The sequence below is a fragment of the Zonotrichia leucophrys genome, chromosome 1, assembly GCF_028769735.1.
Source record: "Zonotrichia leucophrys gambelii isolate GWCS_2022_RI chromosome 1, RI_Zleu_2.0, whole genome shotgun sequence".
Lineage (NCBI taxonomy): Eukaryota > Metazoa > Chordata > Aves > Passeriformes > Passerellidae > Zonotrichia > Zonotrichia leucophrys.
In genome coordinates, this window is record NC_088169.1 from 116,399,814 (window position 1) to 116,422,378 (window position 22,565).

The 22,565-nt window shown below is 47.4% G+C and overlaps 1 protein-coding gene and 1 long non-coding RNA gene across 3 annotated transcripts in view; one reads left to right on the forward strand and one right to left on the reverse strand.

Moving 5' to 3' along the window:
• Nucleotides 1-19,240, forward strand: part of EVA1C (eva-1 homolog C) — a 33,218-nt gene extending 13,978 nt beyond the window's left edge. The window contains exons 3-8 of the mRNA XM_064729196.1: nt 2,797-2,920; nt 5,844-5,996; nt 13,794-13,937; nt 17,263-17,334; nt 17,963-18,055; nt 18,843-19,240. Coding sequence (XP_064585266.1) covers nt 2,797-2,920; nt 5,844-5,996; nt 13,794-13,937; nt 17,263-17,334; nt 17,963-18,055; nt 18,843-19,240 — 984 coding nt within the window. The remainder of the gene's footprint in view (nt 1-2,796; nt 2,921-5,843; nt 5,997-13,793; nt 13,938-17,262; nt 17,335-17,962; nt 18,056-18,842) is intronic.
• On the reverse strand, nt 11,966-18,847 carry LOC135455781 (uncharacterized). Of its 2 annotated transcripts, none has more exons than XR_010442391.1 (3): nt 17,811-18,847; nt 17,248-17,342; nt 11,966-13,570 (listed from the first exon to the last, which is right to left on the reverse strand). It is a non-coding gene; the product is annotated as an uncharacterized LOC135455781 (long non-coding RNA). The 2 variants fall into 2 exon arrangements; XR_010442389.1 differs by adding an exon at nt 16,286-16,366 and having other exon boundaries at nt 17,248-18,847.
• Nucleotides 19,241-22,565: the final 3,325 nt, after the last annotated feature.

The following is a 22,565-nucleotide window of genomic DNA, read 5'->3' on the forward strand; positions in this document are numbered from 1 at the left end:
ACCTGCATTTCTGTGTCTGCCTGATTTGTATCAGCAACATCCTATGGCTTGTTTGCTGGGCCTGCTTCAGTATAACCTAAAAGGATTTATACTTCATCAATTATTACTTTCTGCTGCAGAGACTTTTGTAACAAGGTCTGACTTACCCTGCTGTCAAAAGCTTGCTCCATCTTAGTGAAAAATACCCAGTGTTGTTCCAAATTCAGTAAATCCTTGCAAAAATGAGTAGTCAGTGGAATTGAACATGTTCTGTTTGTTAAACTTGTAAATGCTTTACAGAAGTTTTGATGGAGTTTGCAGCTCCGTTTCTGTCTGTAGGGCACACGTTCCTTCTTGACATCAGGAATGTCTGTTCCCACCACCACTGAGCTGAAGGGTATTATGAAGAGGTTTGGCAGTAAAATCCTCTCTGTAGAAACAGTGTTAGGGCAGTTTTATAAGTGTGGCTCACCCATGATGTACTGCAATTTTTGAGGACATTCCAGACATGACCTGTGGGCCATGTGAAAGTACATCTCTCCACCAAAAACAGCAGGCCAGATGCATCCTTAATGTTATATTGCTGGCTGCAGTAAAGTGGCACCAGCTATTATTTTGGGCTTGTGAGTGCCTTTGTGAGGTCTCCATGGGCAGCTTTTCCCCTGGAATATAATAAACACAGCATGGGGTAACTGTTCTATAAACTACCATCATCATTTGGGCACTGGGGCTGATCAGAGGCAGGAAAGCATTTTGGCAAGGCCATGAATTTGTGTCAGATACAAATGCTTTGCATCTCAGGGAGTTCCAGTTCTGTTACATCTTGTAAAGTGATTTCTTAGAAAAGAGCAGCAGTGACCTCATGCCTCCCTCCCTTCCCTTTGGAATCTGCAGTGTGCACAGCAGCTGATGGGGCCCTGTAGCTGGAGGAAGCACCACAGGCACTCTGTATGCCAGAGAACTCTTGTCAGAGGGCTCATGCAAAGCTGGTCTGGCTGCAGACAGTGACTGCCCCGTGCTATTTTGGAATCACTGTTTGCTTTTGTGGCTCTGCACAGCATCATGACAGGGCTGCTCACATTAGGCAGCAGAAAACACAAACAGATGCACAGGAGATGATTCAGCTCAGGTGCAAACAGAAGGCGACTCAGCAGGGGACAGCTATCTCTATTTACTAAAGATGTAACTCCGTTTCACTGGTCCCTTCCAGAACTATCCCAATCAACGAGGAGTTATTTTTTCTACTTGCAACTCTGTAAAAGGAAAATTGACTGACAAAATAAAGTCTGCTGTGCTTTCCTTCCCTTTTAAACTCTTTAGAGTGCATTTAATGCTGAACTAGTGTTGGATGCATGTCCTCTCTCCCTGCCAATGGGAGCTGCAGGGTCACTGCAATGTGCTGCCAATGTGTGTCACTGCTGCTTGGGAGGGAAGGTTTCCAGTGATGACACAGAGACCCAGCCACTGCCAGCTCTCTCAGCCTGGAAACAGGAATGCAGCTTGTGCCACCACAGTGGGAAATTTGTCATTTGGTCTCTTGGTATCACTGGGACCTCTTCTGATGAGAAAAAAAGCAAAAATTCCCATAGATTTTGAGTGACTACCTGAAACTATCAGAATGGGTTATTACAGTTACTCCTGCTAAGAGTGGGGTGACCTGGAGATAACAAACACCCTCCTTTGTCACAGCCTGCTGGGATTTTAAACACTGTGAATCCTGTGTACAACCACACAGACTATCCAGAAACAGTGTCAGAAAAGCCCTCCTTTAACTGAGTTCTGGAGGCAAATAAGAATTCCTAAATGCACTGCTGCATTTAACCTGGGTGTTTTTAGGTGTTTGGCTTGTGGCTGTGTTAAAAGCTGGACAGACTGGCCCTGGCAATGGTTTCATGTTTTCTGCAGCTGCAGCTCCAAGAGCACAGCTGGAGTGGGAGCACCAGTGTGAGCAGTGCAGGCACTCAGTCCTTTTGCCACACAACACTTTGTGTATGACACTGCTGACCTGCTGTGCTCTGCTGCCACTCCCAGGGAGGCTGCACTGTCAGGACCAGGATCTATTGCTGGGCCAGTGAATTTGGAGGAGATATGGCCTTAGAACAGCACTGAAAACACCCCACAAAACCAGACAGGGAGGCTGAGGATAGACTTGCACACCTGTGCTGTCCAATCACACCAATTCTGGAATTTGCTGGTGCCAAGTCAAGTGAATACCTGATAACGTGTGTAACTGCAAGCCAGAAGGAAGTGTCCCGTAGGCAGGATGTCCTACACACGGCTTACAGCTTGAGTGGCACCTGTCACTAGTCAGACTCTTCCAAGTGAAGGTTCTTTACAGAGCGTGTTCAGGCCCATGTAAGCAGAGCAAGAAGTGGTTAAGAAGACATCCTTTCTGTTGCTTTCCCTGGCCATTGCACTCCCATAAATGTGCCCAGGAGTGCCCCAGTGCCTCAGGTGTGACAGCTGGGGCTCTGCGTGTCTCCCTGTGCTCTGGCTCTGCACTGTCGAGGCTGGGGTGGCACTCAGGGCACCTTGGCAGCCTCCCCAGGGGCAGAGGGAGAAGTGACAAACACCAAGTTGGTGACATCCTCATGTGCTGTGAGCGTGGCTGTGATGAATGGTTCCCATAAACTTCCCATGACTCCAAGCCCAGCACAAGCTGTGGCCTGGATCCAATGATGCAGATGTTTCTTGCATGTTTATAGCCTAAAAGCTGTGATTTCTCTCCTGTGTAGAACAAAGTACAACTAAGTGTTTTCATTGCTGTACAGCTTCATACCTTGTTGTCAAGACTATCCTTTTTGCCCATTGTTCTAGAAAGTACTGGATGAATGCCAAAACCTGAGATCCTGCCAGCTCCTTGTCAATAGTCGGGTTTTTGGGCCTGATCTGTGTCCAGGGACCACTAAATTCCTCCTTGTCTCCTTTAAATGCAAACCTAGTAAGTAATCTTTATCAGGAAAATGTGTTTTTCTGCGTGTTTTGTTGCTTGTTTGGGTTAAAATGCCTCTGCACAAGGCTTTGCGTAAATCCATGTGAGGTTTTGGGGCTCTTGGATTGATAACAAATTGTTCTTTTCTACTTTAGCTTAGCTGTCCGTTGTGTTTGCAGCTTCAGGGTGCTTTAATGAGCAGTGCAGTTTGGCAGGGGCAGGCGTCAGACATCAGACTAGAAAGGAAAAATGTTATGGAAATTATTTTCAGTGACAGCAGTGATAATGTCATATCAGAAAGAGCTGAGCAGCAAAACCACGTGCTTGGGCTAAGGATCCAAATGAAGAAGGTATCCTAGGGAGGAATATGCAAAAAAGACTTAAGGAGCGGGGCCCAAAGCTTTCAAAGATTGAAAAATACCTCCTGTGTATGGAATAATGGCCAGAAGATACATGTGCTGACTTGGGTAGAGGCCTTTATTGTAGAATCACCTGTGCTCTGTGCAGGTATTCCATGCTGAATGTGAAGGGACAAATCCTGCCTCAAAGGGAATCCACTTGGTAAACACGAGGAAGGGGAAGGACGATTAAGATAATCCCGATGAGGTTTCCCCTCCTGGTGGTTTGTAATCGTTCTCATTGTTGCTGTGGTATGTGAGAACGAGCTCCAGTAGCCCGGGGGTTCAGCTCTTCCCAGTGAATTCCCGCTGTGGCTGCAGCGGGTCCCAAAGAAAACAGCTGGGTGATGATTTATGGGCGGGTTCGCCAGCCAACACAGAAACACCGACCTCAGAGAAGCACGAAGGGGTTTGCTTTGATCAGGGCACTAAGACAGATATCAGGGGTAGGACAGGAGCAGGTGGCAAGCAGACTGAAGGGCCAGCTCACCATGGAAAGTGGAAGCCAGAGCAGAGAGATGGAGTGGAACAGGCAGATGTTACCTTTGGTAAAGCACTGACTCAGGAACTCCCAGGGAGATACACTGGGACAATCATTAGGGGGGAAAAATGCATGAATTTACAATTTTCATTATCTGTTTTATTATATCAATAGTTTAATAGTTTTTGTATATTGCAATTACCAATTGTAGATGAATAGTCCATTATTAATAGATGGATTTGAATATCATAGCAGTGTCTGTGTCATTAGAAATCTCTTTTTGCTAATCAAAAGTGAATTGGGACCCTGTTCATTACTTTCAGAAGCTGCTCAATATTTTTTCCCGTGGGAGATGAGCTTCTTTGAGTATATAGTATTTTCTGTGATCTGAATTTTTAAAAAGCTGGTCAAAAATGTATTCAACAGCAGCTGCTGCCTTCAGAATTGAGGACTAGTCCAATTCCAGTGTAAATGACATGATTTTTAGTGACAGGAAATTGACATTTGTGGGTAAGATACCAATATTGTTAGTCTTGGCAGTGGAAAACACCCTTGCTCAGGAAATCCCTGCAGGATAACTTCAGGTATATTTTGCAGTCTCCTTGCCTTCAAGTGGGCACTGAAGCAGTTGTGTAAATCACTTGGGTTTTCAGCTATTTAGAATTATTGTTGCCATGTCTTTGCAGAGATTTATGTTGGGCTCTTCCCCTTGCCTGGTACCACTTGGGGTTATACAAAATTCCACAGCCTCTCCAGCAGAGCCAGGCAAACTCAGGGTCCAGCTGCAGGCTCTCAGTCAGTCCTTGGGCACAGACCCCAGGTTCTGGCCTGTTTATGTGTGCACAGCATGGCATGTGCTTCTGCAGAACTCACAACCTGCAGGAGCTCAAGTATTTTTCAAAATGTTTCCAAAAATGTTTTCAAAATATTTTTCAAAATCACTTTTTTACACTTAAGCTCGTGGCTGTTGATGAGCTCGAATGGAAAACATTGGACTTTTACCAGGACCATGAACCCATTGTTTTATCTGTTCTGTTCTGGATGAAACAACAGAGTTTTCATTCATGAGTACATAGGAGGTTTTTCTCTCCAGCTCCCAAAGAACCAGCATCCACCCTTCACAATAACAATGAGGTTTCCCTTTTCTTCTGCTCAGCTCAGGAATCTCCTTTTCCTGTTTTCACATTTTTGAGGACAGAAAAACTGGAGGAGAATAAACTCTTCTCCCCGACCTTATCTGCAGTAGAAAGGGCTGGCACCACAGCTCAACCAGAAGGATTTAAGAAGGTGGAGTGCCACCAGCAGAGCGGCTGCTCAGGCCAGGAAGAGCCCTGGTGGCCAGGTGGCAGGTTCAAAGCAGGGATGAGCCATAAGGGTGAGCTCAGTGCCTCCCCACCTCTGCTGAGGGCGCTGCCAGGGTGCCTGTGCCAGCTGAGCAAGGGAGGGGGATTATTTCAGGCTCCTAATTCACATCACCTTGCCAGCCAGACTGAAATGAGCCCTTGCTGGATGGTGCCACCCAGGGAAGCACAGTGGCCTTGGTGGAGCAGTGCAGGTACAGCTGAGAGCACTGTGGGGCTGGGATGGGGACCTGTCCTGCCATTGTCCCTGCCATTGTCCCTGCCATTGTCCCTGCCATTGTCCCTGCCTCGCCCAGCGCTGTCACTGAGCGGTGCCAGGTGACTGAGGCATGAGCAGAATGCAACAGGGTCCCCAGGAGAGACAGGAGGGAAGGGTGAAGCTTCTCTGGCTGAGCAGGAGTGCAAAGAAAGCCAGGAAAGCAGGGGGGCTGTTTCACTGGGAAAGGAGATTGGCAAAATGAGGGTTTTCTGTTCTCTTCAAGATGAAGCCACAGGCCCTAGACGGTCACCTGGGCACAATTCATTTGGAAGGAGCTCTCTGCTCTTGACTTTGTGTCTGGCTGCACAGGTGCCACGTGCCACTTCAACAGCATTTGCAGGAAAGCTGTTTCTGTCCTGCTGCTATCTGCTATTAACAGCCCAGCCATTTAAATTGCCTCACGCTATCATATTGCTGTTTGCTTCTACTCCAGCTGAATACAAAACCAAATCAGCATGTGAGAACCAGGAACTGAAGCTCCACTGTCAGGAATCCAAGTTCCTGATCATCTACTCGGCCACCTATGGCAGATGGGCACACGAGGAGAGCGTCTGCTCAACCCAGGCGGAGCACTCACCCCCCTTTGGTATGTCTGGGCACCACCGAGGGATTCTCCAGGCAGGAGCACAGGGAACAGGAACACAGGGGGGCAGAAACTGCAGCTGCAGCAGCAATGGTGTTCTGAAAGCATCTGTGATGGAAAAGTGAGAGAGATTGTTTCTGAAACCCAAGCAAATGGCCCAGTATGAGGGATGAACATAGGGTGAGAAATGCAGCAAAGTAATGCTGTAATTAACTATACTTTCATATAGTTAATCAGCTCTTATTATGATTAGCATCAAAAACTAGTTCCCTTGCCTGTCGTGAATTTAGGTGACAAATAATAAATATCAGCTGTTGGTCTCTCTTCTTCCTCCAGCTTCTGACAGTGATCAGGTGACCTGAGTGTAGAGTGACGCTTGTTTCTGAAACCCTTAGCAAATGTTCCCTGCTATGGGGAGACTGGTAAAATGAGTGTAATGCTGTATTAACTCTACTTTCTATGATCTGTTTTGTCAGTGTTATTGATTGCTAGATGTAACACTGTTCGATTGGTGTTATGCTCCTCTTCTCTGATCCGTTGTGAATTCCTCATGGCTGCAGACTAGTACAACTGAGTCAGGATCTGTGTGTTATGCTCCTCTTCTCTGATCCCTGTTTGTGCAGAGTTCCCTGCATGCTGCAGGACTGTACACTGAGTGTCAGGATTCTGTGTGTTACTGCTCCTCGTTCTCTGATCCCTGTTTGTGCCAGATGTTCCCTGCATTGGCTGCAGACTGTACACACCTGAGTGTCAGGATTCTGTGTGTTACTGCTCCTCGTTCTCTGATCCCTGTTTGTGCCAGATGTTCCCTGCATTGGCTGCAGACTGCACAGCGGGTCCCTGGGGCAGCATGAGCAGAGCCCAAGGCTGTGGTGGCACACTGGGGAGTTAAATGTCCCTGGGACTTCTCTCTGGCACCCAGTCAGAAATGTCCTGTGTACCTAAGTCTAACTCAATAACAGGTTCAGTGTGACAGCAAGGGCACAAAGGTAACTTTGCACACCATGAGAAGGCCAGCAGATGAGGGTGCTGTTCCAACCCCTTGCTACCACACAGGGAAGGGCTTGCATGACTGACACCAGCCCTGTGCAAAGGCTTAACATTGCTCCTTAGAGACATGCTTTACATGCCTATGACAAGCATCTCTGAACATAAAGAAGAGATCAATAATTCATCTTAAGAGCCTTTTGTCTGCAAGCCAATGTTTCTATTTAGTTACATAGATGCTATTAGAAATTTATTGGCTGAAAATCACAATCTGTTCTTAGACAAGAACCTATTTAATATTGCCAGGTCTGTGTTTCACACCAGCTCTCTTGAGCCTTCACACAGACTTAGCTGTGCCTGTCTGTCCTGTGGAGAACATTTCAGCAGGTCTCTGACAGGCCCCACACCCCCTATGACAGTGGCATTAACAGGTGACACAAGGCAGGGCAGAGCCTCTCTGATCAGGACAGGCTGCCACCACACTCGTGTCTTGCACTTCACTGACCTCTCAAAATCCCTCCCTTGCCTCTAATGCCAGTACTCACAGTCCACAGATCAGAATTCTGCAAACCTTTCCTAAGGATAAAGTTTCCAGGATAAAGAATCTGCAGGAGCAGCAAGCTGTGCTGTGGCCCCTGTGCAGGAGCAGCTGTGCAGCAGCACCCTGGCTGGCACTGGTTCTGAGCTATGGAAAGCAGCCTAGGACAGCAGGAGAGAGCATAAAGCCTGAGACAAACACAAAGCAGGTCTGCAGAAGGTAGATCCTTGTACAGATTTCCTACTGCTTAGTGGAAGTGCTTGGCCTCTTCCTGTGTGGTACCAGGGACTTTCTGCAGGAATTCTGTGGAATTTCCAAGAGCCCCTGTGTGGGGTGGGAGTTCACATTCAGTTATCACAGAAATTTGGCACTTAGGAGCCAGACCCAACTGGCTCCAGATCTCTCTGTCTCGAGCCTGAATCTTATTTCTGTGGTTGTGTAAGCACCTACAGATGTGAGTGGGTGCATGATTAGATTTCTGCAATGACTGTGTACCTTTCTCTCAGAGAAAACAATGGTAATTTCAATGTAATGACTTGGGACAGCTCTTCCCTCCTGAACCAGAACCCATGCACACATTTATGTTTGCACCAAAAGCTGAAGAGCTCCAACACACATCCATTATTGTTTCTGCTCACATTAGTGCAACTCAGCCCAAGGGCAGCACTTAGGCCATTCCAGTTCTTTCTGTGCATCCCACAGAAACTGTGAGGTGACTTTTGTGGCACTGTGCAGAAGAGAAGTTACCCACAGGTCCCAGACAGGCCCAGAAAGTCTCTGGTGAGCTCCAAAGGTTTGCATCTCTCCATACCTGACAGGGTCCTGCCAGATGCGCTGGGTATTGATGGGATGCTCCTCGAGATGGTGGCTGCCTGCTGGCGTGTGTGATAGCAGGGACAGACGGCAGCTTTGGGCTGGGACAGACAGACAGCAGCTTTGGGCTGGGACAGACAGACAGCAGCTTGGGCTGGGACAGACAGACAGCAGCTTGGGCTGGGACAGACAGACAGCAGCTTTGGGCTGGGACAGACAGACAGCAGCTTGGGCTGGGACAGACAGCAGCTTTGGGCTGGGACAGACAGACAGCAGCTTGGGCTGGGACAGATGGCAGCTTTGGGCTGGGACAGACAGCAGCTTTGGGCTGGGACAGACAGACAGCAGCTTTGGGCTGGGACAGACGGCAGCTTTGGGCTGGGACAGACAGCAGCTTTGGGCTGGGACAGACAGACAGCAGCTTTGGGCTGGGACAGACAGACAGCAGCTTTGGGCTGGGACAGACAGACAGCAGCTTTGGGCTGGGACAGATGGGTTCTCAAGCATTGCTGTTCTGTGAACCACCTTTAAATCAGCTGGCAGATTTTCAGAGCTTTGCTTCAAAGGGAGCCCAGGAAAACATTTCTTTGCCACAAAGGATCTTCTCCATCCAGGAAATAAACTGTATAAATCTGTCTCTGCTGCAGGAGTGATCTGTGTGCCCTTGGGCACTTGTAGGACCCTGAGCCTCCACCTTTAGCATGAGTATCTGCTCATGCAGCTGGTTCTCTGAGCCAGTTTGATGGTAAAAGCCAGTTTCTGCAGCTGTCCCAGTGCCTGGCACTGTTAAACCTGCACAGAATCTCCAGCCAGCAACTTTCCTGTTTTACCAAGACTATCAAAAACTTCACAAGAAATTTCTGGGTGTGGTTCTGGAGCAGATGGTTCTGCCTAGAGGAATCCATTGTGCCCAGCCCCAAAGCAGGAAACCATAGCAGTTTGTTCCTGTGAGAATTGCTGCCTTTTCTGACCCATTATCTCTTTTATATTTGTACTAACATGTGCAGGAGGAAACAGAAAATTTATTGGTCAGAAAAAGTTAAAGAATTGTGCCAGAACAGGTTACCATAGAGAGCACCAGGAAGATTCAGGTCAACAAACACCTCTCAAATAATAAATTACTCTTGTTAATACATGAAAATACTTGAAAGAAGGCTTGGTAGCCAGTCACGTCCAGGTTCAGCTTGCAAGCCAGAACACAGCAACATCCTGCCCAGAGATTCCCTGGATGCACAATGGCTGGTCAGATGTGTGTTCCCTCAAGCACCACGGCCAGCAGAGCCCTGAGGTACAGCCCTGTCACATTCTCATTGCTCCTTCCAGTACTGCCCTCGCTTTTACCCAGCCCCACTTCTGGAAGGTGGAGAATTCAAACTCTCCTCACAGCTTGCACTGTGCCGAGGCAAACCCTGGGGCTGGGCTTGGCCTAGTCTCCTCTTTATTCCCAGTGGAATTCAGGGAAGAACAAGGGCTGAGAAAGTCAAGCAAGGGGGATTTTCAGAATCCTGTAGGTTCCTTCCAGTCCAACCAGGTGTCATGACTTTTTTTAATAGAATAGGATTCTATGATGCTGTGATTATTTTTCTTTGCTTAGATATTGAAGCCAATTCAAAGGGCCTCTTATTCACTGACAGCTTTTGGTTTCTGTCTCTTAGTAAGAGCTGTCCTCTCTGCCTGGTGTGAGCCTCTGCCCTGGGAAGGTCTCTTGAGAGCAGAAGGAGCAGCAGCGAAGGTACAAGCAGCTTTAGGCAGACCTGGAAATGTTTCTACACTGCCCTGGCTCTTTGGGCATGGGAGACAGGAACCAAATGAATTTTGTGGATGCAAAAGCAAGGATAAAACAGTTGAATTTTGCTTCCATCACAAAACCCCTTTAAGTCAGCTCTCTCTAGGTGCAGACATGAGCTATGAAAAGGCCCTTGCCTGTGTCAGCCTGAGCAAACTGAGAAGATAAATTGGTGCTTCGGGCCCCAAGAGGTGCCAGTAGGAGCCATTGCACCCCTCTGCCCCAGTGAATGTTGTCAAGATAAAACTCCCTTAAAAGAAGATTTTTGCAGTGCAGCAGCAGGACGAGGAGTGATTATTTGAAGGCAGGAGGAGACCAGCCACCATTTTTAGATTCCAAATAACTTTGTTCTGAGAGGAACAGGGAGGATCAGATTTTGCTGGTGCAAGTTGCTTGGAGCACGCTGAGATACATGTCCCTTTAACCAGTAATGATTTCTTTACCAGCAGTTCAGGGGCTCTTGGGTCTATTTTTGCAAAAGGTTTGGAAAGGTACACTTGGCCCTCAAGTCCAGAAGGAGGCAGGAGCTCGTGTCTGTGCAGGAGCAGGAGCAGGGTTCCTGCTGCCAGGAAATGGGGATCAGCCACACTTGGCCCTTGGTGGGACGGACCCCCCACCCTGCACACCCATCTGCAAGGAGGACAGACACACCACGTTTGGGGTTTTTTGTACACAAGTGCTGCTGCTCACATTGTGTGTTTCTGCTGCAATCAGCAGTTCTGTGGCCCTGTTCTGATGCACAGGCAGGACCCTGTGTCCATGCTCTTGCATAAATTACCATCTTATTTCAGCAGCTTTCTTTAGGAGCCTGCAGCCTCAGCTTGCTCCAAACTCCACAGTTTCCCCTTGTCAGTTCATGTCCCCACAGCTGGTATCTGGGCTCCACAAAGCACAAGCCATCCTGATTTGGAGGTGTGAAATCTTGGCTTGCAGTTGATTTTAAAAGGGAGCTCCTTATTCTTCTGTGTGTGGGCACAGTAAGTGAGGAGCAGTTGGGGATGAAAGCAGCTGGAAGCGTGTGGTGAGGCTGAGACAGGCACAAGATGCTCCAGCACCTGCAGGTTTTGTGTGGTAGGGTGGCAGGAAAGGGAGGGAAAGCTCCTCCTGTCTGAATTGAGAGCAGCTTTAAGAAAGCAGAAGACAAATTACTCCTCATTAAAGTCTGTGTGATTTATGGCATGTCATTTGCATGCCAAAACTTACCAAAACAAAGCTAATTAGGGAGCTGAAAGAGCCTTTCCTGCAGAAACAAGGCTTTCTGCTCCAACTGTTAAATAGCTGCAGTCAGACTGGACACTTTATTAGTGCATTAAGAACCTTTCCTGACACCCGTGTCCCGGTGCCATCCACGCCAGTGTCTGGTACAAAGGATCCAGCCCAGCCTTGGTGTGTGACAGGCAGCTCTGGGAGAGAGGCATGGAGAGTGGAGAGTGTTCCCAGGCACACACTGCTGCCTTGTGCACCACCAGCCTTGGAGCTCTCTGGGAATGTGCCTCTCCAGAGGCAGCTTGTTGAAAACCCATGTACCAGTCTGACAGGTATGGCTGTGTATATCAACAAGTACCTGGTCAGGAAGAAGCCTGGTGGTGTATTTATGTTCATCTCCCAGTCCATGGTTTCTCTGGGGCCATTCCATGGGATCCCTTTACTTCAAACACAGCCTGACCTCTCCTCGTTCAGTCACTGCAATAAGGTGTCTGACCAGGAGGAGGGTAATTTATCCAAGGTAATCCCATCATAGAACTGCTGACAAGGCAGCAAGGCCACATGTAAACCAGACAGGATTTTTTACTAAATCACTAAAACCCGAAACCTTTTCACAATGCAAGAAGTTTTAAATAAGTTTATTAAGTTATAACACTTTCCAGGTAACGTGTGTCCTGTCCTGCAGAAGAAGCAGCCCCGGTTTGCATTTACTGACCTGTGACACCAGGCAAGCCTTGGGGGCTCTCCCAAGCTGGCCTGCCAAGAACTGCAGGCTGTAATGATAAATATAAATCTAACATGGATAGAGATGATAAGAGGCTATTCAGTCCCACAGAAACATGAGCAAAGGCAAAATGAAAAAATACACCTGCCATATCACTGAATATGTAGAAAACCATCAGCACAGCATCCTCCTGGCTTTATAGGGCACCAAGAGTAGCTCCCAGGGCAGGGAATTCTATAGAAAACATAATTCAGTTTGCCAGTTTTCTTTTGTGCTCCCAGTCTATGAATTTATTAATCAATTGACAACTCCTCCTGATACTCTCCAGTTGGTTTTGTACTTGCCAAAGTAAGCCTAAAACATCCATCCAATTATATCCTTACTCATCTGGAATTGCCAGGGAGGGAAACTAAAACTGCGGAGTTTAGTTAATCAGAACTACTCACTGCTTTAGGTCAGCCCTTCCCTGCCTTCCCAGCACTCTCTTGGGACACACAGCTATTGGGATTTCAGGCCTCTGCAAAGTCAAAGAGCTCTGTCCTAAAATCCATGTCCAAAGCACCCCATGAGCCCTTGCCAGACAGATCAGCCCAGTGTCTCTGATGGCTCTGCCCAGGTATAGGACTGATTTAGTACTGGTGTCAGGGAGTTTACTCCAAAAATCACACATCTGCCCCATTTTCAAACATTAAACGGCAAGAACTCAGTCTCAAACCTTCTCTTCTATTCACACAGATTCAGGGAACCTTTGGCGTATCTCTGCAAGCAGTGTTTGTCCTTCCTCCAGAGGCACAAGGGAGCTTCTGCAGTTGCAGGTGTCAGGAGGCCATCCTTGACTGTAGGGACTGCTTTAATCCTCAGGAATGACATTCCAGGCCTTTAGAGCCCCTGGCCTCAGAAGCTTGGAGTCAAACATCTGTCATACACAGAAAGCTGCACTGTGTGGGGTGGTGCAAAAAGATTCAGAGAAGTATTACTGTCTCCAAACTTGTCCTTTCTGCAGCCTTTCTGTTCAGAAACCAAAGTTACAGGGTGTTTTTTGCTGCGTGGCTTGGAGTTTAGCTCGTGGATACAGAGAACTTAATCACATTTAGAGATGTTCTTTTTTTGTAAAGCAGAGTGTGACTCACACACTTTCCCACTCAAATAATTTCAGCTCCAGTGCAAAACCCATTATTGGAAGGCACATGTTTCCCTGGTTAAATATTGAGCACATTTTGACCTCTTCATAGTAAACCAAAAGCTACTTTTTAATACCCTGAACTTCCCTGTAACCTGAGCTGTTGCAACACAAAAACTGATCTCACCTGACTTGAACTGAACTTGGATATCCAGTTGAGTCATCTCAGTAACCCAGGGCTGACTTGGAAACAGCATTTCACCTCTAGATGTGAGATGGCACAGATGGAGAGCTACAGGGATGTGCTCATTTTTTCCAACACATCCTGAATGGAACTTTGAGACCTTACATTGGGCACCTGTTTGGGGCTTGATGAGACTCTTTCTGCATCCTTCGTATGCACCTGTAAGGCAACAAGGGAGAGTTACCTCGCTGCAAGCTCACATTTGTATTGTAGCTGACTTCCTTGCATTGACAGATCTTAATGTTTAACCCTGAATTCCTGCTAAGGCCAAGGTACAAATGTGCACTTGATCTCAGGTGTACCTCTAGTCCTGTATGCAGCAGCTCTCATTCCAGGTAACTCCAGGGTTAAACCCTATTTATTGTGTGTGTTTTTCTTTCAGACTGTTTGTCTTACACAGCGCTGGAAGTGTTATCAAAAAGGTGCTATGGGAAGCAGAGATGCAAAGTCATTGTCACCAGCCGGGATTTTGGGAGCCCGTGCCTGCCTGGAGTGACAAAATCCCTGAATGTCAGCTATGCCTGTGGTAAGAGCAAATGCACAATTGTTTCCAGGGCCTCAATTCCTGCTTGCAGAGACACACACACATCCACATGTGGGCACTGAGCCTTCCAAATACCCATTTCCCTTAAACACAGGAGGTTTGGGACACAGCCATACAAAATATGTGTACAAGCCCCTGGGCACAGCAGCACCTCACAGAGACTCTGGCATTAAGGGGTTTTTGCTATAAAAATGCAACCGACCATAAAATATCAACTGGGTAGTTCAATATTTTTGAGAAATACTATCAAGATAAGAGTTTGTTCCACAGAGCTCACCTGCAACAGAGCTAGAAAAAACAAACCGGCATTGCCTGGCCTCAGTGCAGGTAAAACCGCGCAGCATAATTGAGGCACTGTGTACAAGCCAGTCCTGAAACCTGACTCAAACTGAGCACAGCCTCTCCCTCACAGAGGGGCTTCCTTGCTCATGGAGAGGGAAGTGAGGGTTTATGAAAAGTAAAGGGTTGAGGCTGTACATCGCTTGCAGGACTGAAAAGTGCTTCAGCTCATTCCTCAAACAAGAGGGAAGTTTTCCATATGGTTAGCTATAGATTAATATAATTCCCTAAAACACTCCAATAGGAGCAGCTCCACAGGTACGTCCTGCAGAGTCCTGTGGCTGCATCCCCAGTGAGCAGTGCTCAAAGGGCACAGGTTACCTGAGACATGCTTTAAGAACAACACTGAGATTGATGGCCAAATCACCTCTGCCTGAAGATCAGAGCAAAATGAGCCCCAGGAGATTTTCAGTGTGCCCAGGAATTGGTTTGTCAGCTGTGAAAGGTGGTGCAGTAATTCACCTTCCTATGACTGGAGAGATCTGGGAATCTGCCATTGCACCAATACATTATATTATTGTGCAGCTGCCCTTATGAATGAGCTAATGGAATTCTGTTTAATTAGCATGAGCATAATCACAAGAAGTCATTCCTCTTTGCATGTCTGTGTAACAGACCAGCAGAGTGAGTTTGTTTGTGAGTTTGTTGGCACTGGAATTATGCATTCTGTTATTTAGGGATGTGGCTTTGCAGAAACACGTGGGTAACAAATAGTGTTCTTTTGTGCTGCTGGCACATTTGGAAGAGTTTTCCTTCTGCCAAATCTTACTGGGCTGTGCAGTGTGAAGCATTAACCAATGATCTGCAGATCCGATTATTTTACAGATCATCTATTGAACACAGGAAGAATATTCCAGAATGGCAGTTTCCATTCATTCTCCTCACTAGAGGATGCCTGCTAATCTGATGCTTCCCAAGATAATGCAAATAGATCTGCCCCTGTAGTGACAGGAACTCAGCAGAGCAGAGCAGTTTTGTTCTCAGGGCTGTACCACACTTCAGAGTATTCCTATCACGGTCAGGAGTGTGAAAAAACCCCACACTGCCCACCCAGTGTCAGCAGCTGTTTAGGGGGAGCGTGTCTGGCTGCATTCTTACAGTGGCACTTCACTCCTGACAGTAAAACATGACAGCAGCTGGGAGGTGCTGCTTTATTCAAGTGTCAGTGCCCCCAGGGCTCTGCTCAGCATCATCTCCTCCTGTCTGTGCCAGGTGGGAGCTCCTGGCTCTGGCTGAGGCTGCATTCAGGATCAGGGAACGCTCTCTCAGGAAACAGCCCTGGGATGTGGATCAGGGAATCCTTCCTCAGGACACAAGGCTCCCTCAGCCCCTGGTGTGGATCAGGGAATGCTGTTGAGGATCAGGGAATGCTCTCTCAGGACACAAGGCTCCCTCAGCCCCGCGGTGTTTGGCACTGCCTGAATGCCAGAGTCCCTTTGTGGGCTGCCTTTAGCAGGAGGTGACTGACTCCTGTCTGCCAAAGCAGTGCTGGCACAAGTTGGAATACAGATGTGATTATCTTAATAAACATTCCTGTCCTGGTCCCAGCTGTTCTGTTCAGTGACCTGATGTAGCCTACAGCAGTCAAATCCTTGCATCTGAAAGGCACCACAATGAACACAAGCAATGCAAGCAGCCAGGGGCTCTTTCTGTCCATGCCATTCTGAACTAAACATTCCCCTGCAATAAATATTTGAATGCACAGGGGAAAAGAGCAAGCAAAGCCCCAGGGAGCTCCCCTAGGACAAGGAGCATCAGCACAGGTGAAGGAGCCCCAGGCCACAGCAGGAGCACTGGAGAAGGTGCCTCCTCCCAGATGTTGTTCACCACACAGGCATGGTGTTCAGAACAGCCAGGGCTGCAAATGCAGCCTGCAGGCTGGAAACAATCCTGCTCCTGTCTGCCCCCACACCAAGGAAAGTATTCTGCTGCTGGAAAACAGCTACAAACTACCACGAGGTACAAGACAAAATAGAAATGAGCTTATTTACCCCTGCATCTGTTGGCTCCACTGCAAACAGGAGCGAGGACTCCCAGAAGGATTCCTTCATCAGGAAAGGAAGCAGCTCTGACTTTGAGCCCACACAGAAAGAAAAGTTGTGCTCAGAAAGAAGTGCTATTTTTAGCTGTTTTCCAAGTGAAAACTATGCTAAGCTGCAAACCCCAGTCTCCTCTGTTCCGTTTAACTCTCTCAACACTATTTCTTGGCAAGTGTTTCTATGTGGGATAGAGGTGAGTGTCATACTTGAAATTTCTCCCTTTTTTACCCCCCTGTCAGTCTGAAAATCAATCAATCAATCAATCAATCAGCCTTCCCATAGCACAGGAACAGGTGCCAAGGTCTGGGTGGCTGAAGGGGCCACTCATCCATTACAGAATATGGGAACTCTCAATGTCTCTACAAGGCACCTCCTTGTAGTTCTTTTAATTACTTGGAGAAGACCGGACACTTATCAAGGGAATAAAATAATGCAATGAGAAAGATGCAGCTCATTGATTCCCATCCTCCCCACCTTCCTCAGCAACTGTCCATCTCAGAGCTTCACAAATGACATCACACAAAACTTCAGCATTTATCTTAGAATGACAGTGAATTATCCTCATCCAAACCCAGTATCTAGATGCAACTTAGCATTGGCTGTAGCCCAGTTTGTGCTGAATTTAGAGGCCAGTTTTGTCTCCATCCATGGCTGGCACACCCCTGGGGGCTGAGGACAAGGGGCAGCTTGCCAGGCTGCATGGAGATGTTCCTGCAGCAGGCAGGGTGTGACTCCAGTCACAGCCCAGAGCTGCCCTGGCTGCACACGAACCACACAGTCATGGAAAAGAGCTCCAAGAGTGAGTCCAACCTTCAATTCCACTCTCAGAAACCCAGTTAACAAACCCAGGGTTAGCAGTGGGATTCATAATTAACTGGGGAGAGGGCTCTTAAAACTCACCGAACACAATTTACCTTTTGTCTCTGCAGTTCCCAAATTCATCCTGACAGCAGTCAACCCCCTGGTCCCTGGTAACAAGTCTTCCATCAACCAGAACGATGGTAGGTACCTGCACAGACACAGGGTTGGGATGGAGCAGTGCAAACCCTGCTCAAAGAGCCGCTCTTCCCGTTGGAGAGCAGAGGACAGGCTGGGAGTGGGGTGGGAGCACAGGCCTGCAGGAAGAGTGACCTGCCCAGCCTGCCCAGAGCCAGCATGCTGGGGAGAGTAAAAGTGAAATTGCCGCTGTTTCAGGGTGGGGAGTCTTTTACAAGTTATGCCAACAACAGCTCTTCTCCAAGGCCACAAAGTTAAGGATGAGTCTGATGTGTGTCCCCAGTAACAGGAGCACATGGCATGGTTAGGCTGGGAAGGCCACTGGAGAACTGTGAAGCTTCATGAAGTAAAATTATTTCAGAAGCCCCAGTGGGAATAGGCACAAGGGGTTTCACTTGGCAATAGACTTTTAACTGAATTTGCCATTTTCTAGATGTTTGATATTTTCAATAATTTGTTATTTCTACTTTATTTAACTTACCAGCTGTTGTTTGGTTCAGTGTTCTGCAGCTCCCTGAGCACAGCACTGACCTGCCCGTGTTTTGGGTGGACTTGTTAGCTGGGAAGTTACTGGGTTTATAAAATATCAGTTTAGTAGCTTCATTGAATTTGCTTTACCTCCTCGTGTGACAGGTGTCGACCTTGATCCAAGAGAATCGAGGCTTCCAAAGAAAGATGGGACTGTTGTTAGCTCCAACTACTTGGCTACATTTGCATATATTAGAGGTAGGAAAATGAGGCTCACATTGTTCGGCCCACTGGATCATGGCATTGTGGGAAAAGGGGGGATCAATTCCAAAAGTTACAAGTAATCCCATCTTTATGGTAATGATATTACAGTATCATCACAGTCTTGCGGATGAGGCAATCCCAGCATAGTTGATATTCAAGGAATATTCCTTGCCTTGAGGGATTCATACTCTCTTAGCAACTGCAGCCAAGATATTTTTAAGTTTTCAATGGGGACTGTTGGTTTTTCAGTACTTTTGAAAACCCAGCCCTGACCTGTGAGAGCACTGGAGACATCCATCTTTGGAAAGGCTGGGTTGCATACACACATGGATCATCAAGGAGTAAAAAAACCAGGAAAAAGCCATCCAAAGCCAGCCTCCTCTGCTGTGAAATGAAGCAGGTTCTGTGACTTAGCAACACTAAGTGCCAAGGAAGAAAAGTGCTCCCTCCTCACCTGGCCTGGAGATGCTGCCGAGGCCCTGCAGAGCCCAGAGTCACTCTGCTCATGGCCCTGGTTGTTTTGGCAGCATGGCTGGAAACACCAAACAAGGTGTGCAGAGTTCTGGCAGCTGGCTGACAACAGCACTGAGCTGCTCGCCAAGGGCTGGGGCCATGCTGTTATTTGACAGTGCTAGAACCACAATGGATTTTTGCCCAGCAGCTGGAGAGGCAGGGTCGGGCTGTGTCAGGAGGTTTGGGTGCCCTGTGCCCCACAGAACTCTGGGGAATGGCTGCTGGGGCAGTTTGCACAGTGATTAAGGCCTGGCTCTCTTGCCTGCAGATCACCCTGAAAGGCTCGCTCTGCTCTTTGTGTCCAGCGTTTGTGTGGGGCTCATCTTCACGCTGTGTGCCTTAGTGATCTGCGTGCTGTGTCCCGGGGACATCCGCAAACTGCGCGGGAACAGGGATCAGCTGGTGCCACACAGTGCCAGAGCCCACAGGAGCACTGAACCACGGGAGGAGGAGGAGGAGGGGGAGGATTCCTCCCTTTCGGACACCCAGGATGAGACAGACGGACTGTACCGACCTCCGTACTCAGGGTATAACTCAGCAGAGGCGGCGGAGCTGGCCGAAAGGATCGAGCGCAGGGAGCAGATCATACAGGAGATCTGGATGAACAGTGGCTTGGATATGACACCCCCTAGGAATATGAACACATTTTATATTAATGAACAATAAATGGCTTATTTTGGATGGCACTCTACCCCTTTTTAAAAAAACAAAATGTACCTTCTGTGAAGGAACATTCCTATCAGTGAATATAATTATTTGTAAAATAAAAAGAAATATATACAATAAAAAGAGGGTTTCATACCCTTGACTGTCAAGAAATCCTTCTGTGAAAAACACTCTACAGTTTTAACTAATGGTACAGATTACTTTTCACTGTCATTTACAGTTTCACTGTAACTGCCAAATGCATGTCCAGGAATATTAAAGAAGGTGGAAAATATTTAATCAGATGTATTCAACCATCAGAACAGATCTGCCCAAGATGAGCTCCTGCTGCTGCCTGTGCTGGCCAATCTGTGAAGGACAAGCTCCAAAACGGCTGCTGCTCTCATGAAGGACTCTCAAAGTTACCACACGCCAACAATACTTCACTTAAGGGAAACACTGCGTTCATTTTCCTGATCCTAAAGCAGGGTTAGAGCCAGCAATTCAACGCAGGTCGTATTCTCAGGATTTGTTATCAGTTCACAATCTTCACTTGAAAATTGTTAGACTAGTCAGATTTGGTTTCAGTTAGAGAGAAAATTAAATCAATAATGTGTCTAAGCTGAAACCAGAACAGCCTTCCTGTCTTAAAAATGTCTCCAATATTTTTGCTGCAGCCCACAGGGAATTTACTGAACAAAAGGAGGAAAACTGTCACTTCCTACTGGTAATACTTCATGGGTTCACTGTGCTTCTCCACTTAGATGTCGTGTGCCCAGGTAGAGCGTGGTATGAAACCCTTGGAAAGAAAACAGTGACGTGGCTTGTCATTTCCTGCTGATACACAGTGAAATTAATCCTGGAAAAACTTTAAAGGGAGGAAGGGACCTTGCTCAGATGACTAAGGCACAATCCTGTGCTCAACTGGAAAAACCTCAGCAGCAAGCAGCATCCTATCAGCGGAAGGAAGAGAGGCTGAGGAGCTGGACGGAGGGCTGAGGTCACCAGAGCACTGGGAAACTGCAGGAGAGGCCAGCACAGCCCAGGAGCCTGGCTGCAATCCCAGAGTTGCGCTGTCACAGCCTGTGCTGTGCACAATATTGATCATCAGGTTTAGGTCAGGAGAAGCCCATGCCCTTGTCCTGAGGGTGAAGGTGGTAAATTTGCCTTTGGGGAGGGCCCTGGGCCAGATCTGGCTCCTTCCTCCCAACCCATGGGGCAGGAGCCACCCACTGACAGTCAGATACAGAGGGACTGATCTACATCCCAGCAACTCCTCCTGCTGACAATCCATGCTAGGGACAAAAACCTGATCTTCTTTTCATGGAGCGGGCTGGGCTGAGGGCAGGGGCTCCCCAAAACTCTATCCTGGTTAAACTCTCTTTTGGAAAGCCTGGGGCCCACAACCCAGCTAATCTTTTTTGGAAGTTATCTGGCTGGCAGTTAATGTTTATAGTCACTAAAATCTGTGCATTTTCTTCCCTCATTTTTTACCGGGAAGCCTCAGAGGGGTTTCAGCCCATAAGCCGACATCCTAACAAAAGCTGGGAGTTACCTTTCCTTCACTTTACTCAAGACAAGGTAAAGTCAGGATGTTGTTACCTGGAGAACACCTGGTCCAGCCAAAGAGGGGACTCCACAACCTTTCTGGGTGCCCTGTGCCAGTGCTCAGCCACCCCCACAGTGACAGAGTGTTCCTGAGGCTCAGAGGGACCCTCCTGTGTTCCAGTTTGTGTCCATTGCTTTGCCCCTGCCACTGGGCACACGGGTGCTTTCCCCACTCTGTTCATCCACTCCTCCATCCATCTGGTACCTCTCGCTGGGATTCCCAGCTCACACCTGCGTCTTCACTCCTGGTAACAAAACTGCAGTGGCAGCACATCAGCAGAAACCTAAGGTTAGTCCCTTCCTTGGGCCAAAACGGTTTGCTTTTCCCAGCTCCCAGTCCTCTCCTTGCTTTTACAACCTTGGAGGAAAGACATTTTACATCGCAATAGTGATTTAACTGATGACCTGATCCCCTCCTGACTTATCTCCTGCCTGCACCACTCACCAGCAAGCAGACAGACAGAAATTCCTCCAGGTGCCAGAGAAGCAGCTGCTTCCCAAGGTGGAGCATTTCACAGACACTGGGAATGTGTTTAGAGGGAAAACAATGTGCAGTGCTGAATAAGGCATGCCTGTCTAAATGGATCCCCAAACACAGGGACAGACCCTGCCCAAGCCCCAGCACCACCTCAGCAGGGCAGGGAAGCAGCTTCTGCCCAGGCTGGGAGGTCAGGCCTCACTCAGAATCTGTTCCTCTGACTGAACTATTTATAGTTCTGCATTCGAATTGCTATTTCATTCTTTTTGCATAAACTTTCCAGGCTAATTGGGGAAAGCTGTCAATTAGTGGTTCACCTCATTTCCAAATACTCACTGTTCGCAGCAGTCAGAGTCAGAATGAAGGTAAACATAGAAAAATCTGATAAACAGACATGGAATTATTTGAATCTTTCTGAAACAACACCCAAAGTATCCAGCAGACAAAACAGAAAATGAATGAGGTACGCACTTCTGTCCCAAGCCCTAAAAACCAGCAGCTGCAGTGCCACAGCTGGAACCTCTCCAGGCTGAGGGTTTAGCAAAGTTCTGGTGTGTCTCCTTGGAGAGAGAATGGATTTCCTCCATGGAAGGGCACAGCTACTCTCAAACTCCCAAAAATAAGTGGTTTACAAGAAAGAAACACCACAAACAGGTTTGCAACTTTGCAAAATCAAAGTTTTGTCTATCTCATTATCTCCTTGGACAGTTAAATACCCACAGGCTTTCCTCAGTTCCAGTACTCTTCAATCATTTCCCAGTGAGTTCATTCCATTTCAGCCACAATAAATGAATCCAGCAGAGCCACAAACACTGTTGAGACAACTTCAAAAAGCATCAATGCTATGGAGAGTTTGCTCAGCTAAAGAAAAAACCAGCACCAATTACATCAGAGAACAGCAGTCAAAGGGGAGCAGAATCTGTGTTAAATGTTTCCTATGCGTGCTTTTCCCTTGCTTTCAGGGAGGAAATGAGAATATTATAAGCTCCAGGACATTGATTTTCCTCTTAGGAAGTGGAAGAACAAAGTGTTTTTTCAAGAACCTTTTTTGCCATGTGAAATAATTCCAAATAAGTGTTAAATTAAAAATATTTGAAGCTTTTCAACTCAGAAATGCTGATTTTTCCTTTAGTAAAAACTCATGTTACTGTAAAGTTGAGATTCAAGAAAAACTACCAGACACCAAACTTCCCTGGAAGTAAAAAAATCAGTGATTGCAGTAAAAGCACCATGAATAGTTCACTGAATGGCATTCATCAC